Source organism: Staurois parvus, unplaced genomic scaffold (assembly GCF_062004578.1).
Source record: "Staurois parvus isolate SC_StPar_1 unplaced genomic scaffold, SC_StPar_1.0 ptg000262l, whole genome shotgun sequence".
In the NCBI taxonomy this organism is placed as follows: domain Eukaryota; kingdom Metazoa; phylum Chordata; class Amphibia; order Anura; family Ranidae; genus Staurois; species Staurois parvus.
The window spans coordinates 4196602-4222606 of NW_028318058.1; the positions used below are offsets into that span (position 1 = coordinate 4196602).

General features: G+C 41.0%; 1 protein-coding gene across 1 annotated transcript in view; it reads right to left on the bottom strand.

Moving 5' to 3' along the window:
- Positions 1-5095: 5095 nt before the first annotated feature.
- Positions 5096-26005, bottom strand: part of LOC149459356 (sodium/hydrogen exchanger 2-like) — an 87017-nt gene continuing 66107 nt past the window's right edge. The window contains exons 6-12 of the mRNA XM_089681247.1: positions 22890-22979; positions 18053-18123; positions 15656-15814; positions 13875-13971; positions 13478-13612; positions 10605-10695; positions 5096-8763 (exon numbers count right to left, since the gene is read on the bottom strand). Of these exons, the coding sequence (XP_089537373.1) occupies positions 8408-8763; positions 10605-10695; positions 13478-13612; positions 13875-13971; positions 15656-15814; positions 18053-18123; positions 22890-22979 (999 nt within the window). The 3' untranslated portion in view covers positions 5096-8407. The remainder of the gene's footprint in view (positions 8764-10604; positions 10696-13477; positions 13613-13874; positions 13972-15655; positions 15815-18052; positions 18124-22889; positions 22980-26005) is intronic.

Genomic DNA, 26005 nt, shown 5'->3' on the forward strand with positions numbered 1-26005 from the left:
CTTTGCAACCCTGTTGTGTCAAAATACACTGCTGGCATTGGTTACAGAAGGATTTCTAAACTTCTAAATGCTCCAATGAGCACTGTTGTGGCCATAATCCGGAAGTGGAAAGAACATCATTTCACCATAAACCGGTCACGACCAGGTGCTCCTCGCAAGATTTCTAACAGAGGAGTGAAAAGAATTATCAGAAGAGTTGTCCAAGAGCCAGGGACTACTTGTGGAGAGCTTCAGAAAGACCTGGAATTAACAGGTACAATTGTTTCAAAGAAAATAATAAGTAATGCACTCAACCGCCATGGCCTGTGTACACGCTTATCACACAAGACTTCATTGCTGAAGAAAAAGTATGTTGAAGCTTGTTTGAAGTTTGCTGCACAACATTTAGACAAGCCTATGAAATACTGGGAGAATATAGTTTGGTCAGATGAGACCAAAATTGAACTCTTTGGATGCCATAATACAGGGCTCAAAATTTCAAGTCCTAAGCTACTAGCCAGACCTTAAAAGTTGCTCGCCACCAGTTGCCTCACCCAACCCCTACACTGCCCCGCCCCTAATTCTGCCCCTAAACATGCCCTCGTAAATTATCTCATGAAATGACACTGTTAAATGTTACCCACATTACATCAGGGTCTCCAGAGTCTCCCCATATTACATCAGGGTCCCCAGAGTCCCCCACATTATGTAAGGGTCCCAATGTCCCTCCATATTACGTCAGGACCTCCAATGTCCCCCTAAGAACTACATCATACTTAGACCATGCACCGCATACAACCATAATCTCTCACTCACCAAACCATAACTCTACCAAGCATATCCTACCTTCTATCCAACCCAGCAATACCTCAAATACCCCATCCTCTACCACCCATAATAACCACATCATCCTAAACCTGACCAAACCACCCATACATGTATGCTTAAACACACACATACAGACACATGTACACACTCACACACGTACACACATGCACATAAACACATGTACACACACACATGTACACACACAAACGTATACACACACACAGACATGTACATACACACACACACAGATACACACACACACAGATACACATACTCACACAGACACATGTACATACACACACACAGATACACACACAGACACATGTACATACACACACACAGACACATGTACACACACACACACACACACAGATACACACGCGCACACAGATACTCGCACACACACACACGTACACAGCCCTATAAAAAGTTGCAGTACAGTACTTCATTACCTTCACTCACAGAGCCGGGTACTGCACTCTAGGGGGAGGCAGAGAGCACAGCACGCACTCCTTCCTTTGCTTTCACTTTGCTCAACTATTGAGCAGTCTGACGGCTCCCAGTGCGAGTGACGGAGCCAGCCCTGAGTTCCGAGCCTGCTCAGCAAGATGGCCCTGGGGGACACACTCGCCCCCACCTTATTTCCACTCACCAATGCAAGGAGGCGAGTGTAAATTTCAAGGCCTGCCATAATACACACCATGTTTGGAGGTCAAATGACACTACACATCACACCAAAAACACCATACCAACAGCAAAGTTTGGAGGTGGGAACATCATGGTGTGGGGCTGTTTTGCAGCATACAGTACTGGCAAACTTCATTTCATTGAAGGAAAGCGGAACTGAAAAATGTACCAAGACATTCTTGATAAATATCTGCTGCCATCTACCAGGATGATGAAGATGAAACGAGGGTGGACATTTCAGTAAGACAAAGATCCCAAACACAAAGCCAAGGGAACTCTGAACTGGTTTCAAATAAAGAAAATAAAAAGAAAATAAAGCCCAGCTAATCACCTGACTTGAATCAAATAAAAATCCATGGAAAGAACTTAAGATCAGAGTTCATAGAAGAGGCCCACGGAACCTTCAAGATTTGAGTGGAAGAATGGGCCAAAATCACACCTGAGCAATGCATGCGTCTAGTTTTTCCATATAGGAGGCATCTTGAAGCTGTCATTACCAACACAAGATTGTATATGAAGTATTAAATAAATTTCAGTTAGCAGGTTCTATACTTTTTCTCTGTGTCATTCCATTTTATTACACATAAGTTAATTTCTGAACTTATTTGTTTTGGTTTCTTTGTATGTATGGATTGCATGGCTTCTTACCGACATGTGGTGAAAATTTCATGTCAATAGCATGTTTAGAAATGTATTTAAATGGTGACGTGTTCAATACTTATTTTACCCGCTGTAAGTGGTCTTTGTATTTTGTCACAAAAAAGAATATTGTATTCTTTTAAACTTTTGTGATTCTTTTGAACTTTTGTATTATGTGACTAATACATTTTGGAATTATTTATACCTACTGAATGTGTTGAATCTGTGTCCCCGGGAGCTGTCCCAATAAGTACCTTGTTTTAACCTTGTAGTTACAGTACTTAGCTAACTGAGAAGCAAACATGTAGAAATAAATTCAGGAACAAATTCAAAGACTCAGCAAATATCAGTCTTGACACCGACCAGAAAAAAAACCCTTCCATTTAAAGCCCAGTTCCAGACAATTAAAAAATGATCCTCTGCAATGGTGCTGTGCCCGCACTAAAAGGATGAATTACTTTCCTAGGTCTTGGGAAGCAGAAAAAAGATTATTTACTTACCCAATCCTGCATTCCTCCATGCTGTCCATAAGTCTAGAATCTTGATGTCATCAAGACAGAAGCAGGCTCCATGCCCCTGCATTGGACGTGGTGTTACTGACAGTCTACTGCCAGAGTTTGGGAGCGCACCTTCTGCTAGAATAGTTGAGGACCAGATAAGTAAAACTGTTTCTCTTCTCCCCTAGACAAAACCAGCAATTAACCTCTGCAGTACAGGCACAGCCCCATTGCAAAGGATCACTTTACATTTTCACAAAGTTGGGCTTTAAGGTTCATTTAATTTATAATTTTGGCATAACACCAGCAGCAGACTAATCCATTATTCTGGGAACAAGCAAAAGATGTTTATATTTCCATCAGCCTTGAGATCTAATCCCCAGACGTAAGTGGTTTTGTACACTGCTTTATAGACAGAGGTTGGTGAAGCTGCGGTTGTGGTTGTGCTCATCCTTCAGGAAACTGGTAGACTTCTAATATCAAATTCATACTTCCCGTCTGCCAGAGTATCAGCTCCAATACAAACGCTAGCAAATGCATGCCTGCTCATGAATGGGTTATTTAGTCTAAATACTTTTTGGGTATTCAGGTGATCATAACAGAAAAAGATACCTTCATTCTCAATCAGACAATGTTTTAAATGGACATAGATTATTTATTTAGTAAAGTATGAAATCCTCTATGCAGCTAATTCCCACGTTCCAAAGAGCAGCAGAAGGATCTAAGCATTAGGTGGAGTCAAAAATGATTGTTAGGTGAGATAGAAAAGTTTATTGAGGCAAATATATCAGGCCATTCTAAAATATAGATTACATTTTTCATATAACCTGGCAATTTTTTTGCAGAAAGGTAGAGTTCTGGGTTGGTGCTCACAAGCCTAACCTTGAGTGCTGAAGCACACATGTGCGGTGCGGATTGAAGCTCAGGTTTCACAGCTAATTGATACAGTAGTTGTTCTGTCAGGTTTACGGAGGTTCAGGACAGGTTTACCTGTCATGTGCGGGTTAGAAACAGTTCCCATAGAAGTTAATAGCCTGTAATCCATACCTGAACCGGAGTGCACTGCTCAGAAATCAGACAGGACTCTTTTTTAATCCGCACTGAATCCTCACTGTCAGTGCTCCAGACAGATATATTGCCAAAAGTATTGGGACGCCTACCTTCACATGCACACAAACTTTAATGGCATCCAAGTCTTAGTCCGTAGGGTTCAATATTGAGTTTGCCCACCCTTTGCAGCTATTCTGGGAAGGCTGTCCACAAGGTTTAGGAGTGTGTCTATGGGAATATTTGACCATTCTTCCAGAAGCACATTTGTGAGGTCGGGCATTGATGTCGGACGAGAAGGCCTGGCTCGCAGTCTCCACTCTAATTCATCCCAAAGATGTTCTATCGGGTTGAGGTCAGGCCCCATTCAAGTGCCTCCACCCCAAACTTTCTCATCTATGTCTTCATGGACCTTGCTTTGTGTCCTGGTTCACAGTCATGTTGGAACAGGAAGGGGCCATCCCCAAACTGTTCCCACAAAGTTGGGAGCATTAAATTGTCCAAAATGTCTTGTTATGCTGATGCCTTAAGAGTTCCTTTCACTGAAACTGAAGGGCCTGTAAAATAACCCTAAACCACAATCCCCCCTCCACCAAACTTTACACTTGGCACACTGCAGTCAGGCAAGTACTGTTCTCCTGGCAACCACCAAACCCAGACACGTCCATCGAATTGCCAGAGAAGCATGATTTGTCATTCCAAAGAACACTGCTATAGAGTCTAGTGGTGGCGTGCTTTACACCACTGCATCTGATGCTTTGCATTGTACTTGGTGATGTAAGGCTTGGATGCAGCTGCTTGGCCATGGAAACCCATTCCATGAAGCTCACGCACTGCTGTTGTGCTAATCTGAAGCCCACACGAAGTTTGGAGGTCTTTAGCTACTGATGCTGCTTGGAGACTTCTGTGCACTGTGCGCTTCAGTCATTTTTTTTAACGTGGCCGAGTTGCTGTTGTTCCCAGTTGCTTCCACTTTGTTATAATACCACTAACAGTTGACCTTGGAATATTTAGTAGTAAGGAAATTTCACGAATGGACTTATTGCACAGGTGGCAACCTATCACGGTACCACACTTGAATTCACTGATCTCCTGAGAGCGACCCATTCTTTCACAAATGTTTGTAGAAGCAGTCTGCATGCCTAGGTGCTTGATTTTATACACCTGTGGCCATGGAGGTGATTGGAACACCTGAATCCAATGATTTGGAGGGGTTTAAAAATGTTTGGCAATATAGTGTATGTGAAAAAGCATCATAGGAAGCGATGTTATTTCACATGTCATGCAGATTGAATGCAGTTCAGAGAAGGGACACCTACCCTATTCATACAGCTCAGAATGAGGTTCCATAAGACAAAGGCAGGAAAACCAACATCGCTTGGTGCATTATGTTTAAAAATGACCAGAACCCAAAAAGAAAAGATTTTGCTTCTTTATTGTAGAAAATATGAACAATATTTCTTATATATTAAAATTTAATACATATTTCCATCATTTGGTTCACAATGTAATAAATATTCTAAAAATTAAAGTTAAAAACATTTTTTGTTATTGGTGAATATGTCTAAAAATTTTAATCCATTAGACAATTATTACAGATCACTAGTGAGTGACAGCAACTTTTCAAGTAAGTGCAGAGGTAAAATCTAATCTGTATACAAAGAGTACAGGTGGCTCTTTAGGTGCCCACATAAGAAGACTTCCCTTTATGAAAGATTCCTCCACATGTGTACATCTGTCCACTATTCATACATATGACATACATATTCAGGAAAGCATCCCTAAGCAGCAGCAGCAGCCTTTCTGTGGCACTATCAGCTTCAAGTCAACTGCTTAAACGTATTCTACTTTCTCTCCATACTATGTCAAAGTGTGCATGCTTATGCCTTAATTTTCATATTCTTCATTAATTTGATTTTTGGTATGCAGACGGTCACATGCAGAGGCATACACCATTTTGAAGATAATGCCAGATAAAAATGAAGAGCATCTTAATATGTGTTAATTGCTATACATTATTAATTTATGTATTACAGGTATTTGTATAGGACAGTCAATTTATGCAGCTTTTTACATATATAGTGTACATTCACATCAGTCCCTAACCGTCAAGTAGCTTATAGTCTTAGGTCCTTAACACACATACCAGGACTAATTTAGACAGGAGCCAACTAATCTACCAGCATGTCTTTGGAGTGTGGGAGGAAACCCACACAGACACAGAATGAACATACAAACTCCAGGCAGGTAGTGCCGTGGCTGGGATTTGAGCTGACAACCCTAGTGCTGCTTTTTTTAATAGTCTGAATAGTGGGGAGAGAAACTCTGTCAGGATTTTATTGCTGCCTGTGGCTCCATTGGGTAAATGTTTTCTCAGTTTTTATCCCTGGACAAGAAATTAAGGGATCTGGGGTCACCAAGTCAGGAAGGCACAAACAGCAGTAAATGAAAAATCTTACAATGGTTCTAACCTTTTCCCCTACACAAAAAAATTGTTGTTATCCTCATCTCCCATGGCAAACCTTTCCATCAGTACCTGTACTGACAACCACCCCCCCCCCCCCCCCCCCGTCACTACTGGGACAGGAAATGATAGGGATCTCGCTCCTGGGGCAAAGACAATGACAAAAACATCACTGAGGATCTAGCCATCAGGTGTACTTAACAAATCAAAAATGATTTTTGGCTGGAATTAAGCAATACCCTGTATTACCAAGCAATATCACTACAATCTTTGTTTTTTTTCTATAGTATGACAGGCAAAAAAAATGGACATCAATAGGAAATAATGTCACCTGATTTCACATAATGAAATTATACAGATAATCAGTTTCAGAACAATACTTTATGATCATCCACAGAAAGATATGCCTCTTAAAAATTTAAAGCAGAGTTCGGAGGGATTGGCTCGACCGCTCGTTCTACTTTGTCTAATGCCACCGCACAGTGGCTATACTTAAGTTGCTGATCAGACATGTGCTACTGAATAATATTTATTCTGTACTCTTAGAGCACCAATTTTTGCTGCAATTCTCTGCCTACCTCAGGGTTCACCCTCTGAGGGGAGTAAACATGTGTATCTGGCTATCCATATGTGTCTTTCCTTTATTTGTAGGAATCGCAATATCTTTGTGGATGATGCAATCAGAATATCTATGCACTTGTTATGTATTGTTCCTTCTTTTTGTAAAGAAAACAATTTGCAAGAAAATCGATTGAAACAGAAACATTTAAAGCAGACCTGAACTGTCACATCCACTTTATTCAATCAACCAGCTATTAGGATAGGGTAAGGGCAATAAAATGAAAATAAATCTACCTACAGTATATGCTCTTAGTTAATAGACACTGCTTTACTGTGTTATAAAGTGGCATGTGAACAAGGGAATGCTTGCTGCCATCAGAAATCAGGGCAAGCGCTCAAATAAATCAGTGCAATGTGTAAAAAAATCTCTTTCATAAACTACATAATATGGGTACATAGACACATGTGCATTGGCATAGTCAGTTTACATTTGTGTTTATGTGATGATCACACCACATCCCCGTTCTCACTGAAGAGACTGCATAAATGTATACCAAAACTAAGACCATGCATTTCATGTACGTTTATTGGAGCTCTCCTTGACCTATTCATTCTAATAGGAATGACAAGGTTCTTTCCTCCCTCACAGACCCTCAACTGCACCCTGCTTGCAGGGTATGTAGGAAAATTAGCATTACTGTACTCATTACTGCAGGTGTAAAAGCAAAGTTAGCCACCAATATGAAGGGCCAAGCTTAGGACCTTTTCACATTTGTGCATTTTTGGTGAAGCTAAATGCATGTTAAACTGTATGCAAAATACATGCTAAGATCTGTATAATTAAATGGTTGTGCAATTCATATGCGTGTATCTGCACTTGTTACTAATGAATTTGCCAATTTTCCTATCTGAAAGTATAGTTTTTCCATTAAAGGAACTCTGTGATTTCTCAAGGACCCAACACTAGCTCTCAGTTAATAGGCACTGCTTCACTGTGTTATAAATTGCAAGTGGCATGTGAACAAGGGAATGCTTGCTGCCATCAGAAATCATGGCAAGCGCTCAAATAAATCAGTGCAACGTGCAAAAAAATCTCTTTCATATACTACATAATATGGGTACATAGACACGTGTGCATTGGCATAGTCAGTTTACATTTGTATTTATGTGATGATCACACCACATCTCCATTCTCACTGAAGCGACTGCATAAATGAATACTAAAACTAAGACCATGCCATGGATATATTTAGACCTATTTTGGTGCTGGCTGCATTTACATTGTATAACTGTGTGCAAAGCTTGCAGTCATCTTTGAAAAAAATAGGGAACACTTTGTGCCTGTGTTGACTACTGAGTATTTCGAAAATATCAAATTGTATGTACCCTAATAACCTTTGAGGTTTTATATATAAAATGATGCACTAAGATTTAATGTACACATTTCTATATCTTGTAGAAATGGTTCAAATAGATATTCGAGGTGAGGTGAACACCTATTTCGATATCTGTTTTGTGCCTGTAAAAAACTGCTTAGGTTACCAGTCAAGATCCACAGAGATAACCAATTTTATAGTGGCAATCTTATAAGTAATCTTATAAGTAATCTTATTTTGGCATATCACAAATACAATATATCCAGAATACCTGAATTGAGGAACATAGCAACACTTCTTTTTGTGAAATATTTTTCCTCTGACTTTTACTATTTTGGTGATCGAGGATCAGGTCTTGTTTCTCCACGTCTCTGCTTCTGGATCTCACCTCCCAAGGAATGTCTACTTCTTGGTGGTGGAATTGGTTCTTCCTTTGGCCCTTTGTCCTCTCTCAAGGTTCCAAATCTTGGTTTGGGTAAGAGTGGCTGCCGAAGTCCTCTTTGCAGGGGTAAGCCACCTACTGAACTGGATTCTTTAGTCTTACTATTTAGCCTCTCATCAGTCCACTCTAGCCTACTGTTAAATGGAGCACGTTTTTGCCTATTTTCCTGTAAGATGTCTTTAGCTCTGGGATAGAAATTTAACTCCTGGCTGGAAGTACCACCATCAGAATCACTGTCACCCACTGCATATAACAAAAACATAATGATAGCAAAATGATGGTAAATATACAGACAGACATGTAAAAGCAAACATCCAACTGAAATTTTCAAATAAATAATATTTCTGCCTCACATCTGTATCAACACTTCACATTTGACAAGAGACGTATTTCTCAGTGTTGGGGAAGTATTGTTTTAGACAACCTGTACTACTCTATATTCAGTTTTTCATTTTCCCCTGTTATTTCCAAAGCAGTGCATCTGATTGGTTTTTACTAAGCGAAAATCAACTAAGACACTTTGTTAAATAATACTCTTCTGTATGCCCCTATGTCACCTAGTGCGACTTAGACTCTATGGTGGACTCCAGGGTGCATTTGATTGTGTTACTTTGCCTTGGACAGGTAAATGTAAATACTTATTCCTGCCCAAAGTTCCAACCTGCCTATGCCAGCGGATTTGTCTGGAGAACAAATTATATATTAACTCACAATTTATTTAATAACATGCTATACAAAACAAAATTTTGGCACAAGGTCTTTTTTTATGGTTTGAGAAATCATCTTCATATATCTTGTGTAGTAAGCATTTGAAAGCACAGAATATAATCTGGGCTGTTATTTGCCTTAGGCTGCCTAAAGAGTTAAGGCTTGCCTATCCCACTGCCCATGCCACTGATCTTTACTCTCTTGCAGTGCTATACTGGTTAAAAAAATCTTCAGCAACACACTGTAAGTGATCCTAAAGGCTTGGATTTTTTTCTTTTTAAAATAATAAACATGTTATACTAACCTACTCTGTGCAATGGTTTTGCACAAAGCAGCCCCGATCCTTTTCTTATTAGGTCCCTCGCTGGTGCTTCAGGCCCCTCCCCCCTGCTCACTGCCCCCAAAGCAAGCCACTTGCCGCTTTTTTTGTATGATATACCCATTGATCCTGCCAAACCCCCTGCTTTCCTATTTTAAAGTGACCATGCTTTGCATTGAAGCACAGCTATCCCAGCTTGGTCATTGTTCTTCTTTCTTTCTACTTGGAAGTACAGCATGCCTACAGTCCAGTGGTCAGACTTGTGCTGACATGCCCCCCTGCACAGCTCTTCACTGGGAAGATTAGTGTACTGTTGTTTATCTGCCTCTTGCTGACATGCACCCCTGCAGTCCTCATCCACTCTCTAGGTCCCTTATGCAGCTGAGAACAGAAATCATGTGATCACTTATAAAAAAAAAGAAAAAAAAGTATCTAGAATGTTTTGCCTTGCATTTCTATTTTAAATTGAATGGCTAATTGTTTAGGAAAATGGTTTGCATATATGTTAAAAGTAAGCTAATATCACAGCAATAATTGGCCCTTCTGTGGGTTTAATACTACCAAAAAAAGCCACAGAGGAAAAACAGTGACTGCGCTGGTTAATTAAGTCCCTTTGAACTTGCTGGTAATTGTAGCGCACTAGGATTTATCTCTCAGTAAGGCGTTTCAGCCCTCTAAAACATCCACTGGGTGGTGACATCACATCTAAAAACAGAGATATGTGGAGATTCCCAGAGATCCCCTAGGTCCCAGCTGACTCCCTAGGGGATTACCAGGAACCTTACAGTGGCCACTCAGTGGCCACTCAGGAGTGAATGTGGGGTCCTGTTACATGCCTCATTCTCATCCTCTTTTGTGAGTGTAATTATTGAGAATTTATAAATAAACTGGGTTATACTAGGGTGGATGTGGGCTCTCTTTCTCTCTCTGTTTTTAATTGTACCAAAGCTTTTCAAGTTCTTGGTACATCAGCCTTTTGATTAATGCACAGGATTAACATGTACAGTATATGTTTATTACAAATCAGGATGGCATGATTTCATTAACGTTGTCTCACCTACAAAAGAAGTTGCATTTTTTCCTCTTGGTCTTTCGGAAAGTTTTGTGTGTCCAGGAAGTGACAAAAACCGAGACTGCTGAACAGAAGCCTAAAAATATGAGAAAAGGACGTCAGACTTGTTTTTCAACATTCAATGTTCAAACTACCCAAAGAATCAATACGTGAAATACTGGGCAAACCAGACTGTAATAGTAATTAGAAGAGGATGGACTCCATGCAGTATTAAACATTAAACCTTGTTTGAAGTGTTTATTACAGAGAATTTAGTAATTAGAAAAGTAACGAAAATAATGGTTTGAGGGAAATCAGTCACTTTGCCCACTCAGGTCACAGTTTTCAATCTTGTTTGATATGCTTGTAGGAGAAGTTTCTTATAGTATAAAGAATTCAGTAGTTAGAAAAACCTCAAAAAAGGAAGGAAGGAAATCTGTCAGTTTGCTCATTCAGTTCACACGTTTTCTTGACCATGCCACCCACTGATGTTCACGTCTGTCCTGCAGTCCTCCACTGCACTGTCAAAACCCTTTAGAAACACACAATACTTCTGGGTATGGGGAGCATATGAACTTCCCCTCCTCCTCTGAGGATGCAGTGCTGGGCCCTGATTAGCCAATCTCCAGGCCCAAACACTTTCACGTGGGGGAACACGTGTCAATCACTCCATGTAGGATCCAACTCTGACCAACAATGAACTGTCAGGAGTATATAATGCTCATGTTCCATGGCAGCTTCTGGTCTCATTCCAGCATCCTGCTTTTGTACTCTCCGTCTGATGCTCAACCTGCAGGGTGATTGCTGGACACAGCCCCTGGGTGGTGCTCAAACTTGTTTTAAGCCTGCCAAGCCCTCAGTGTCATGCTGGTGATAGAGTTTGCAACACGTGCTTCAAGCTCTCTGCTTTCGTGCCTTGTTCCTGTGCCTTGACCTTCATTTTCCCTGCCCTCCCAACTAGTTTGGATTTCTTTGTTGCTGACCTCCGATCAGATTTTGACTACGCTTAGAACGCCTGCCTTTTGACCATGTATTTGACCCTGACTACTATTTGAGCACTGCCTGCCCTGAGCCCCGATTGTCACTGGACTACTCTGCCTGTCTGTCAACCACAAGTACTTGTTTGCTGTGCTCAGTTCACACCTGCCCCAGCTTAGTAGCCAGACATTATAGCATTGTGTATAAGACCTGGAGGCAACCGAATGCTAGTAAGCCCGCTTATGGGAAAGGGGGCTGCTATAGGCGAAGAACACAGAAACCAGCTATAGTGCCTGATCACCAACCTAGAGGCAGGCATAACAGGAACTTACAAAAGGATTTTACCATGGTTCTGAGTGTGATGACGTTTTCAGTGGGGGAGTGGGTTGTGAGCTGTAAAGAGAACTTGCCCCTTTGCCTGTACCCGAAGCTCTGATCTGAGCTAACAAACTGCAGCCAATCAGAGTGGTTCCTGATGAGCACCATTACAGCTAATCAAGGTGATTACATGCAGGGTGAAGGTTTTTAGTTTTTTTCCCATTTGTATATTACAAAACCTGAGCAGTTTATCTGAGCAACATACCAAAGAAAAGACTTATATAACTTAAAAAACAAATTTAAAATGATTTAAGAAGGCACATTTGCCTTAGAGCTGTTGTCATGTTAACTGGTGCATAATAATTGTCACAAGTTAGCCTGCAGTTTCTTGTTTGTGTTCTTACCTCCATGCTGCAGTGCTGATCCTGATCTCTTTCACATGTGTGTTTGTCTGTGCTCACCTATGGGTGTCATCTGCTGTTCTCTGGGTTTTATTTCCTTCCCTTCCATCACTTCCTGGGCTGCCTCCTTGTTTGCCTGCCTACATAAGACATGCTCAGTCTAGACCACTTTGCCTGAGCAACGTCCTAGTTGTCTAAGCTCCTGCCTGTATCCTCTATTGACTACTTGTGTACCAATCCCGGATTCGTTCTTTGACCTTGCTTGTTTTCCACCTGTCCTGACCTCGGCTAGTCTATCGGATTTCCGTTTGTCTCCTCCCATAGTACTGTGCTCCCACAAGTGGTGTCTTCATCCTCAGCTGGCCGAGCCCAGGGGCCGTGACCTGGTCCCAGCTTGCTGTAAGTCCATCCCCACCATCAGGGGCTCTGGTGAAAAAGCAGGCTGGGGCTTAGACTCCATGCCCTGGGGAACCCCAACATAGCAATCTACAAGGGCTCACTACCACAGGTGCTGACACTAAAACACTAATGCTGCTAAATTTGATCTGGACACCTATGCATCAATACCCACTGATAACGAGAGGATTAAAGCCACCCCAGGACACTTTTACTTTATAAAATATATTCCCATTTATTCCATTATTAATTCTTACTTAATCATAATTACCCCTAACCAATCCCCCCAACTTTTTTTCATTGTTTTTGTTAAGTAATTTTTGGTCACTTTGTGTGATTTGTTTGTTTTTGTAGCACAGCACTACAAAAATACACCTAATTTTTCTAAAAAACAAAACAAAAACCACACCCTTCTTCTGGACCAAATGACCCCATGAGCCCTTTTCAACCCCTATAAACAAGCTTCTCTAAACAGGTGGTCCATTTTACCCTTCTCTTAGGCTTTAACTCAGTTATGGGTGTTTCTATGGTTAGAGATGCTTGCAGCTGAGAAGACATAATGATGAGTCAATATGCGTGAGTTTGTATTTCAGCAAAAAGATGGTGCAAGCTAATTTCTATATGGGAATAAAGAGTTATAACATGGACTCTATTTCTGTAGTCAAGATCATATATTTATAACAGAACAAAACTACCCTTTAAAAACTGGTTTGAAAATTCTTTCACATTTGAGTTTTATTGGAAATAGGGGAACACAGATAATACAGATAGAAACAATAAGTGTACCGCTCTGTTCCTTGTTACAAGACTATTATGCTTCCTCAAACTCTCTCTCATGCTGTGTCGTCGGCGGATCAGGATTTCCTTGGCTTGTTTTTCACTGGTTCCACTTGCAAGATTGTGCCTGTTGTAGGAGAGTGTCTGGAAAACATAATTACATTGCAGACTTTAGAGACTTTGAATGTACAAATCAATAAAAGGATATCTACATTCACATTAACATTTCACCTACTGAATACGGCAAAGTTTGACAGGTTAGTGGTTTGGCTCTTAATGTACAATTTATGTTAAGAATATATTTATCTGATAAATGCAATAAGGACAATATGTGAATAATGTTCTATTCGGTGGACTAGAATTAAAAAGGAAGACATAAAGCACACTTACATAAAGCAAATCTTACCCGTTGACGTATCTGATAGAGATTCCTTGACAAGACATCTCGCATTTCATTAACTTCAGATGGAGAAAGAGCTTGCACTTTATTTTTTTCATATGTTCTGGTTTAAAGAATCAACAATAAGGTTAATAAATGTCATTCTTGGATTCAATAGCAAATGCATGGACTAATTGGATTGCTTATTTGAAAAGACTGTAAAAACATAAAAATAAAAATACCAATAATACCAATTAAAATGATACATTACTGTTAAAGTAGTCTAAAAATTGTGCACAAGAGTGAATGAGTGAAATCTGACTGCTTGCATGTGTTTGCTGTAGATGTCTGTAACAACTTTGATCTTTTGGGTTACATTTATCATATCCTTAACCTCAGCCTAAACCCAAATCATGCAACGCAATCAGTACATCACTGCCTCCCCCCAACACAATCACCCACCTAATGCACACTTGGAGAGGATGGAGGGAAAAAAAGGATGGAGCCATTGGGGCTGGTTACTAAAAAAGTAGAGGCTGTTCACATGGCAAAGTAAATGTTAGTAAATAAAAACAGGTATATTGTTAACATAGGATTTTTGGTAGCACATAATGGAAGTAAACACATTAATTTACTAAGTTCAGTTAAAGCAGAGATCCACCCAAAAGGGGAAGTTCAGCTTTAAGCACTGGTCCCCCATTTCCTGTGAGGAATTGCCACCTTTGGGGAGCGGCAGGGGGGTTCCCGATTTTGACAGGTACCTGATTTTGACAGGTATTCGCTCCCACTTCCGCTGCAATTGCCTAGGCGATCACAAGCAGAAGTTGTCCTCCCCCCTCCCTCCTCGTAGTCTTCTGGGACAAGGTCCCAGAAGACTACAGCACCATTCACAAGGTGCAGCACTACTCACGCATGTGCAGTGGGCACCTGACTGTGAAGTCATAAGCTGTCACAGCCGGGTGCCCACACTTAAGAGGCTGGTGCCAGGGAGCGAGGACAGCCAGTGAACCCGGCTGCGGTGAGTACACTGCAGGATCATGGGACAGGTGAGTGACTGTGTTTTAAAGGTCAGCAGCTACAGTTTTTTTTTTTTGACTGGAGCTCCACTTTAACAGCCTCTGCTCCTTTAGTAAATAATGGGCAAGCATTTGTGACATAACAAGCTAGTGGGGTTTATTTACTAAAACTGGAGCGTGCAAAATCTCATGTAACTCTGTAGAGAAACCAATCAGTTTCCTGGTTTCATGGCAAAGCTTAATTGAACAAGCTGTTACAAGCTGATTGGCTACCATGCAGAGCTGCACCAGATTCTGAGTGCATCAGTTTTAGTAAATCTACCCCAGTGGCTATGAAAAAAAAAACATTTTTGTTTCAGCAGCTATTTACCCATATCTGATTTATTCCTTTCTCCCGAGGATTATGTTATATTTTGAAAATATACCTAAACATATGCTTTATGGATCTATGTGACTCCATCAATGAAAGCACCATAAATCAGCCTATGTACACATATTCCTAAACTCTATAATTTTCCTGATAATGACTTTATACTACGAATGTGTTTTTTTTCTGCTGTTTTCCTTTGTCACTAACAAAATACATATTATTGACATCTACAAGATGAAGAGAGCTGGGTCTATATTTATAGACTGGTAAATTCACATTAGCCTACAGCCCCAGGTAGCACACCACAGACTCATCAAAATTCCCATCAGACTAATGTAAGTGCATTGTGAATCAATGAATAACCACCTGATAAGACAAACAAGAGACACATTTTCATGAAATCTAATTTGTGTAGTACTTACCCCAATGATGATAAAGATGGGTCCCTACTCAAGCCAGATTCCGCCATCTCAATGGCTTGTTTAATTTCTAGTTTTTTATATAATGACACAATGCTTGATTTTGGCTCATTTTCTCGTACCAGTAGTCTGCGCAGATATTTTTGATCAAACTGCTTAAACCTATGTTTGGCAGAAATCGCATGTTAGTATTGTATCACATACCTGTAGTCTAGATCAGATACAAACTGTAAAATTAAAATCTGTATGGAAATGTTTTCTAATATAAATCATATTAACTGGCAATCTAAAATGGTTTTCCAAACTATGCTACAGGTTTTTCCCTGTAGAACAAACTCTAGGTGGCAAAGTGGAAGAGCCCTGTCCAGCATGTTCCTCAGTTGGGACTGGATCTTGTAGTTTCACATTTTGTCCAGCTCTACATAGAGGTGTAATAATACACAGAGTATAACTATGATTTAAAGGCAATGATACATCAGTAAACTGAACTTCTACACAGTCAATGTAACACCAGGATAGGATGATGGTCCCACTCCACTGTTGTCTACTAACATTACTAATCACATCTCTAAAATGTCAAGGTGACCATGTAATTTAAAAAAAAAAACTAATAGGGCAAGCTGGTAAAAGAAGACTGTAAATACTTACTTTTTCACAACGTTGAACGTTGCTTTGGTCCTGAAAAATGGTCCCCTAAAGCCCGCTGGGAATCTGAGACATTCAGGGGTGGCAATCTGCTGGATACCCAGCAGCTCTCACTGGCTCCTCCTGTTTATCTCCATGCAATAAAGCTGTAGTAGCGTAAAGGTTTGAGGGGTTTATGTGGTGAAGATCGACACTGCAGGAAGTGTCAGTTTCCCTACAGCCTAAAAATAGAATTCCAACCCTATTCAGTAGTCAAACCCTACCTACTCTTAAAAATCCCCCCTCCCCTCTCCTAAAACCTATTCTGATTAACTTATGTAAGAATAGATCTGTATACTTACCTATTTTCAGTCCACTCCAGTACAGTCATGTGGTCTCCCCTGTGTCAGTCAGCAGTGGCTGCAGGGGGATGGAGACAGTGCTTGACAACAGCTGGTAATGTCTGAGAGATGACATCATCCAATGCTCCTATGGCCCATCTGTGGTCAGCGCACCCTCCTCTCCCATGCAACCGACACTGGCTGACAGAGAAGAGCAGATCACATGACCATATCAACTGGCTTGAAAATAGGTATACAGGTAAAAAGGTTTACAGATGTTTTCTTACACAGGTTAGTCAGAATTGGTAAGGGGGAGGGAGTATTTTTAAGAGTAGTTAGAGTTTGATTGGAATTCTAAATTTCTTAAGATTGAAGTAGTGCGAAAAGTATGTATAGCATTTTAAGAGATCTTTTTAGTTAATGACACTTTAAGGCAAATAATGTCACGATCATGGCCAGGGCACATTGTAAGATGGTATTTTGTCTAAAGGAAACTTGTAATGAAAGAAATACTGTACATGGACTGCTATCACTCTATTCTCTAGTGCACTGCTGCCAACATATTTTTTTCTAAGTACAGGTTTTCTTTAATGAGTATGTCACCTTACACATTATTTAACAGATATTTATTACAGAGATCACAAAATAGAAGGTAAGAGCAGTGTACTCATCTGTATATTAAATGCAAGTATGTATGCTGTATATTTACTATAAAGCCCTACAAACTGTAAGTACTATCCTATGGTTTCATGCACACTGGGGCTTTTATAAACACTTTTCACCTGGCAGCTTCAAAAACGCACATAAGCCGCGATATTACAAACACATTTAGGCATTCAGGCAAAGAGGTAAATGCGTCTAGCACTTAGGCATGTTCACCTGCTGCAGAAAATATTGGGGCCAATCACATGCCTCTCTGATGGTACGGCATGATGGAGTATCTGTCTGTATTTCTCAACATTGAGGACACCATTGATCATGACCAAACTCCATTTGTAGAAATGCAGCAACAAACTTGCAAGGAACCTCCATCATGTTTCACTGTTGCCTGCAGATGCTCCATATTGTACTGCCCTCCAGCCCTTCGCAAACAAACTGCCTGCATTTAGGGTTGTTTTGCCATTTTTTCTGCCAAAATGCTCCTTTTTTAATTGCACAAGTGTTGTTTTTTTATGCCTTTAAACTCCTATTAACACCTGTGTTTGCATGGACAATCTAACATGGAGGGACATTTAGAGGCAAAAAAAAAAAAAGTAAAACACCTGTAAATCAGGCGTATTTGAGCTCAAATGTGCATAAGACCTAGTGGTTTGGGTGTTGCAACATAATTAGTTAATTACTTTAATGTTGGCAAAAACATTTCAAGGTAAATGATATGGAATCATAGCATTTATTTAATGTAATACAAAATATCATTTTTACGGTTTTAACCTACTTGTCTTTGCAGTAGTTGTGTCCCCAGTGACCACATACATCCTCAAGGCCTGCCTTTATGTGATCCAAAAACTGGGGATGAAATAACATTTGGTTATTGACATGTACACATCTATAATTCTAAATATACTAATTAACATCACTAATTAGAAGACAAATGCCAATCTGCAGCTTTCCTTCGATAGTATTCACTACTTTTTGTGCCAATTCACAATCAGTACAGATCTCTACAGCTTTAAATATTCAATGTGACTAAAATTAATGTTTTTGCTCATGCAAAAGATGATACAAATAATTATCTGTACACACAGTATATCTACTGCAACAATGGTATCATCGCATTCAAGTTGTGCTATAAAAAGCTTACCCTACAGTTCCAAGTTAATAACAGTTTGCCATGTTCAAGTGTACCTAGAAATGGCAATCATGTTTTACAAAGTGTAAGACAATTTATTTAGAAATTGTTAATAAAAAAAGTGTTTCTACTAATTTCCTTTGCCAGAATAACAGAGGTCATAATAATAATTTATTTGATAAATGTTTCTTCTCAGTTCACTCTTAGGGGAGTATTCATAAAAGAAAATGTATTTTGCGAGTGTCTCAACATTCATGCAAGTGTTAATAATACCTGTGATGTTTGTAATATGTGTGTAATAGTTTCCTGGTTGCCTTTTACCAAGCAAGTGTAGTATTTCCTATCAATCGATCCTAAGAGAAAAATAGCTATAAGAACATTCGACCATGAGAGTTAACGTTCACCAATATAAAAAATATCCTAACACTATAGGCCAAGAGCATTTTACCAGCAGGGGAAAAAATGAGTGAGACTTCTGAACTGTGTGTTGTCTACGGAGAATCCTTTGTGAACGGCCGAACGATTGGGTGTTTGGCCAAACATTCCTCCAGATGCAGTGTGAAGTTAAACATTTAGCAGTGATATTATTAGCATTGCCAAATGTGTCAGCTTCCTCCTGGTTGTTAGGGAGCCAAGATGCACTGGTATCCTAAGAACTAGTGACTTATCTTAGACCAAGACATTCAGCCGTCAGTCAGGAATTTACAACTGACAGGTGAACGTAAAAGCAGCAGAACAGTGTAAAAAAAACATGAGGTGCTCCCCCGCCAAAATTTATGCCAGGACTTTTAGGTCTGTAAAGATTATAGCAGGGACAAAAACGGCATAGAGGCCCCACAATTCCATACCATACCCTTCAAATTCTGGTGTGGATTTTAATGGGGAGCCTTGTGCAAAAAACAATAAAAAAGTATGAGGTCCCCCCACTCTTTGTTTACATTCATCTGTTAGTCAGTAATCCCTGGCTGACAGCTTAATGTGTTGTGTGGGGATGTGTCACTGGTTGTTAGGAAGGTAAGATGAGCTGTCGCAGAATAATACCACTATTAAACACTACACCTGCAGATTTATTCTGTTGAACACCCATTTGTTTGGCCGTTCTCAGAAGATTCTCTATAGCAGTGTTTCTCAACCTTTTTTCAGTCAAGGCACCCTTTAAAAGTATGCACAGTCCCAAATCTAAAATGGGGTGCCTCAAGACTGTCCATGATTTTAAAAGGGCACCCCATTCTAAAATGTGAAAAACTATTCTAATAGTTTTATATAACAGAATAACATCCACACATGTAGGACACCCAACATTAGAGGGGATTTATTGTTCCAAAGCAAATACACTTTTGTACACTGGTACTGACTAGTATTCCAGTGTTTCTCTTCTCCCTCAGGTTTTATCCATCACTAAGCTAATGTGACCCCAGCACTGATGGAAAGGGGCCGGGGGGCAGGGGGCAAACTAGGATGCTGTGCAGGCAGCTGACATCCTCTTTATCAACTGATGATGTCATTGGTTGTCAGGATGCTGGCAGCTAGACGGCCATAATGGTGCACAATGAAAACCTGTGGCTTTGTGTAACTAAAAGGGAGGCTTGTTTCATCCGCTGGCTTGTATACAAGTTTAGGGCAATTTTTAGACATTTTGCCAAGGCACCCCTGAAGAACCCCCAAGGCACCCCAGGATGCCTGGCCACCCTGGTTGAGAAAGGCTGCTCTATAGATTGTACACAGTTCAAAGGTTTCCCTCATATTACATTCCCTGCTAGGTGAATGCTCTTATCCTATAGTGTTAGGGTATTTCCTCGATTGGTAAATGTTAACTCTCATATTTGAATGTTCTTACAGCTATTTTTCTCTTAGGGCTCATGTACACAGGGCATTTGGAAAACTCTAGTGAACGATGGAAACTGACTGCTGGAAAACGTAGGTTAAGAAACGTCAATTCAGACGTGTTTGCATACCACGTTTATGCGCGTTCGCCTTTAGAAGCGTTTTTAAAAGACAACCTCAGGAGACCCTCCCAAATACCCAGAATGCACTGAAAAGCAGTAAATAATTAACTATTTCAGACATTTTGTGAGAAATAGAGAGAGCAGAAGCAGAGAGAGCAGTATGTGTTGAGATTACCTGTCTTTTCTGGTCGTATTCACTATGGATCCCATCATGAGCATAATGTGGCACGTTCTACCATTTTTTGCTAAACGTGAAACCGGGAACTGACTGTGCTGATGTACTAGGTCCATTTGAATACATGGAAAATGCTTTGTATGCATTTCTGATGATGAAAAAAGGCTCTGTAAAGCATTTGGATATGGACCAGTCAAAAAACGCTTCTAAGCGCAAACACTTATAAACGTGGTTAACTGCGTTTACAAGCATTTGGAACGCCGGTAAAATCTACTTCTGAACACAATTTTGGTGCGTTCAAAAAAACGACTGTAAACTCAACCGCCTGTAAATGACTGTAAACGACTATGTGTACATGGACACATAGGAAATCATTAGGGAGAGTTCAGGGGCTGCTGGAAAAAATGCTGAACAGCTCCTGAATGTCAGTTTAGCAGATGCAGTGTACATGAGCTCTTAGGAGCTAATGCTAGGAAATGTTCATTCAGCCAGTAAAAGCCAACAAGAAAACGATTACACACATATTACAAACATGTATGACTTATTACCCTTGTGAAAATGTTGAGGCATTCACAAAATACATTTTTGGTAAATAGACCCCTTAGTGATATTTTAATTATAGGTGGAACCTGATCGGCTGAGGAAGCCCTTGGCTTTTTATAAGCCTTTGATATTTCAGCATTAAGTTTTGGGTGTTGCTGACCAGCTTTGTATGTTCCAGCAACTCCTTTTACATTCCCCATAATAAAAACTAAATGCCATATGCAACGAATATAGTAGAAATCTCTTAATATACCACATACAGTGAAGGAAATAAGTATTTGATCCCCTGCTGATTTTGAATGTTTGCCCACTCACAAAGAAATGATCAGTCTAAAAATTGATTGGTAGGTGTATTGTAACACTGAGAGACAGAATAGCAACAAAAAATTCTGCACTGATTTGCATGTTCATGAGGGAAATAAGTATATGATCCCCTATCATTTAGCAGGATTTTTGGCTACCAGGTATCTTTCATACAGGTAACAAGCTGAGATTAGAAGCAGTCTCTTAAAGAGAGTGCTGCTAATTTCATTTTGTTACCTGTATAAAAGACACTTGTCCACAGGAGCAATCAAACAATCAGATTCCAAACTCTCCACCATGGCAAAGACCAAAGAGCTGTCCAAGGATGTCAGGGACAAGATTGCAGACCTACGCAAGGCTGGTGACAACAGTTGGTGCAATCATTCGCAAATGGAAGAAACACAAACCAACTGTCAGTCTCCCTAGGTGGACCATGCAAGATCTCACCTCGTGGAGTGTCAATGATCATAAGAACAGTGAGGAATCATCCAAGAACTACACGTTTGGATCTTATCAGCTGGGACCACAGTCACCAAGAATACAAATGGTAACACACTATGCAGACAAGGATTGAAATCCTGCAGTGCCCATAAGGTTCCTCTGCTCAAGAAAGCTCATCTCAAGGCCCGTCTGAAGTTTTGAAGAGGACTGGTTGAAGTGTTGTGGTCAGATGAGACCAAAATCGAGCTCTTTGGCATCAACTCAACTCACTGTGTTTGAAAGAGGAGGAATACTGCCTATGACCCCAAGAACACCATCCCAACTGTCAAACATGGTGGTGGAAACATTCTGCTTTGTGGGTGTTTTTCTGCTAAGGGGACCGGACCATTGCACCACATCAAAGGTATGATGGACGGGACAATGTACCATCAAATCTTGGGTGAGAACCTTCTTCCCTCAGCCAGGGCATTGAAAATGGGTCGTGGATGGGTGTTCCAGCATGACAATGACCCAAAACACACGGCCATGGCAACAAAGGAGTGGCTCAAGAAGAAGCACATTAAGGTCCTGGAGTGGCATAGCCAGTCTCCAGACCTTAATCTCATTGAAAATCTGTGGAGGGAGCTGAAAGTTCGAGTTGTCAAACGTCAGCCACCAAACCTTAATGACTTGGAGAAAATCCCTCCTGAGATGTGTGCAAACCTGGTGGCCAACTACAGGAAACGTCTGTGATTGCCAACAAGGGATTTGTCACCAAGTACTAAGTCATGTTTTGTGAAGGGATAAAATACTTATTTCCCTCATGAACATGCAAATCAGTGCATCATTTGCTAGACTTGCATTTCTTTTGAATTTTTTGTTGCTATTCTGTCTCTCACTGTTAGAATACACCTACCATTTGATTTATAGACTGATCATTTCTTTGTGAGTGAGCAAACATTCAAAATCAGAAGGGGATCAAATACTTATTTCCTTCACTATATGTATTTTAACTGACTCATAAAATGACAAAGATAATTTATATTCAAATATGTTATCGACAGTAATTAAAACGTTTATAAAAGTAGAGCAATACCCGGCTATGGATTTCATCACTGATCATCTGCTGCTTTATATTTGCCTTCTTCACATTTAAAAATTCAACCAGTGGACGAATAGTAATGCCCTAAAAAAAATAATCAAATAGGTGCATATCAACAATCATGCATTATTCATTACTTCCCCACTACTGTTACATAGCATATTAATAAATAGGTTATTTTAAAACATTGTGCTGGGCCATACCTTACCAGACTTCACTCCTCCCTTCTATTATTACTTGCATTTGGCAAAAATCATCTGTGCTCCTTTCTTATTTAGTTTCACTTTGTTGCTGGTCCATGACTTTCCTGACTTAGGCTGGCCCACTGACCTGCCTCTTTTTAAAAATGGGTGCTCCTAAGGCAGAACTGAATCCTTACTTAGAACAGACTGTGAGCTGGTAGTGTTTTATCACAGGCAGGGTTTTTTTTCTGGGAAAAAGTACACCTACCTGCCTGCTTACAGCATTCTCCAGCATGTAAACTAAGTTGCACATGTGCAGCTCATCTCACAAAACAGGCACAGGTCCATGTCTGCTGAGATGGGTTACACCATCCGGTGCCAGCCAATGAAGATGCCAGAAGACTGCCACCCAGGGAGAAGATAACATGAGGACCTGAACTGTTTGAGAAGAGGTAAGTTTAGTTTCACATTAGGCTCCATTCACACTTGTGCGACTTTCATTGTGCAATTTTCATTGTGACTTTGATGCAGCTTTGGATGAGTGTGACTTTGGCGGAACTTTGGCTTTGACTAAGGATGATTGTTTGTGCTCTACAAAGTCGCACACAAGTATCACACAGGTCACATGTATATCATTCAGGTGCGACTTTAATGCTACTTTGGAGGGTTTACATTGAATTCTATGGCCCTCAAGTCACATAAAAGTCAGACCAAAGTAGTGCAGGAACTAAACTGCTCAAAAAAATTAAAGGAAAACTTTTTAATCAGAGCATAGCATCAAGTCAGTTAAACTCCTTGGATATTGATCTAGTCAGTTAAGTAGCAGAGGGGGTTGCTAATCAGTTTCAGTTGATTTGGTGTTAATAAAATTAACAAAAGGTGCACTAGATGGGCAACAATGAGACAACCCCCAAAACGGGAATGGTTTTACAGGTTGAGGCTGCTGACATTTTTTTCCCTACTCATCTTTTCTGACTGTTTTTCACTAGTGTTGCATTTGGCTATGGTCAGTGTCACTACTGGTATCATGAGGCAATACCTGGACACTACAGAGGTTGCACAGTCAGTCCAACTCATCCAGGATAGCACATCAATATGTGCCATTGCCAGAAGGTATGCTGTGTCTCCCAGTACAGTCTCAAGAGCATGGAGGAGATTCCAGGAGACAGGCAGGTACTCTAGGAGAGCTGGACAGGGCCCTAGAAGGTCCTTAACCCAACAGCAGGACCGGTATCTGCTCCTTTGTGCAAAGAGGAACAGGATGAGCACTGCCAGAGCCCTACAAAATGGCCACTGGTGTGAATGTCTCTGACCAATCAGAAACAGACTTCATGAGGGTAGCCTGAGGGCATGGTGTCCTCTAGTGGGCCCTGTGCTCACTGTCCAGAACCATAGAGCTTGATTGGCATTTCCCACTGAATACCAGAATTGGCAGGTCCGCCACTGGAGCCCTGTGCTTTTCACATGAGAGCAGGTTTATCCTGAGCACATGTGACAGTCGTGAAAGGGTCTGGAGAAACCGTGGAGAACGTTATGCTGCTTGTAACATCGTTCAGCATGGAGGCTATGGAGTGACACACAGCTCTCTACAGGCTAGACAATGGCACCCTGACTGCCATTAGGTATCGGGATGAAATCCTTGGACCCATTGTCAGACCCTACACTGGTGCAGTGGATCCTGGGTTCCTCCTGGTGCGCGACAATGCCCGGCCTCGTGTGGTGAGAAAATGCAGGCAGTTTCTGGAAGATGAAGGAATTGATACCATTGAATGGCCCCACACTCGTCTGACCTAAATCCAATAGAACCCCTCTGGGATATCATGTTTCAGTCCATCCTACGACGCCAGGTTGCACCTCAGACTGTCCAGGAGCTCAGTGATGCCCTGATACAGATCTGGGAGGAAATACTCCAGGACGCCATCGTCATCTCATTAGGAGCATGCCACGACCTTGTCAGGCATGCATTCAAGCACATGGGGGCCATACAAACTGCTGAGTACCATTTTGAGTTGCTGCAATGAAATTTCAGCAAAGGGAACTAGCATACTGCATCATTTCTTCACTTTGATTTTCGGGGTGTCTTTGAATTCAGTCCTCTGTAGGTTGATAATTTTCATTTCCATCAAACGATGGGGCATCCTTATGTTCCTAACACATTACCCAGTCCATATCAGTATAGATATCCAGCATGATATTTTTCCCCAATGAGATCTGATGTGTTTTCAAAGTGTTCCTTTAATTTTTTTTTAGCAGTCACTGTGACTATAAGTTGCACAGATATGAGTGGTACTCATTGGGAAACATGGGGTGTGAATGGAGTCAGTTGGTCAAGACTTGGCTCAGAAGTCAGGTGTCAGGGCAGGAACGCTGGAATGGGCAGGCAGGCCTATGGTACGGTCACGCTGCGACTGACGACAGCCACTACCCACAGACCAGAGTCCCTCAGGGCGCGGAGTCTAAGCCCCAGGCTACCCTTCACCAGGGCCCCTGATGGTGGGGATGGACTTGACGCAGCCTGAGACCAGGTCGCGGCCCCCGAGTGACCCCAGCTGCGATAAAGACTGCCGCCAATGGCGTACAGCTGGTGGGAGCTAGATGGGAACACTAGTAATCAGACAAGCCGGGTCAATAACAACAGAGCAGACAGTACTAGACGGTAGGCAAAGAATACTCAGGTCACGGGCCGGGTTCAGCAACGGAAGGTCAGGTAAAGGGTTAATGCAGAGAGTAGTCTTGTCCAAGCCGAGTCGGTTACCAGGAGAGCAATGGGAACAACACAAGAGCTTGCAACAGGGCAACATACAGGACACAAGTGCAGCGCACACTTGCGGACAGCAGGTTTAAATGTGCTCAACCACACCCTTCTGAGGAGGAGCCGCAGAAGCCTGAAGGCATAAAGGTTCCCACCATGCTTTACAGAAAACCAAG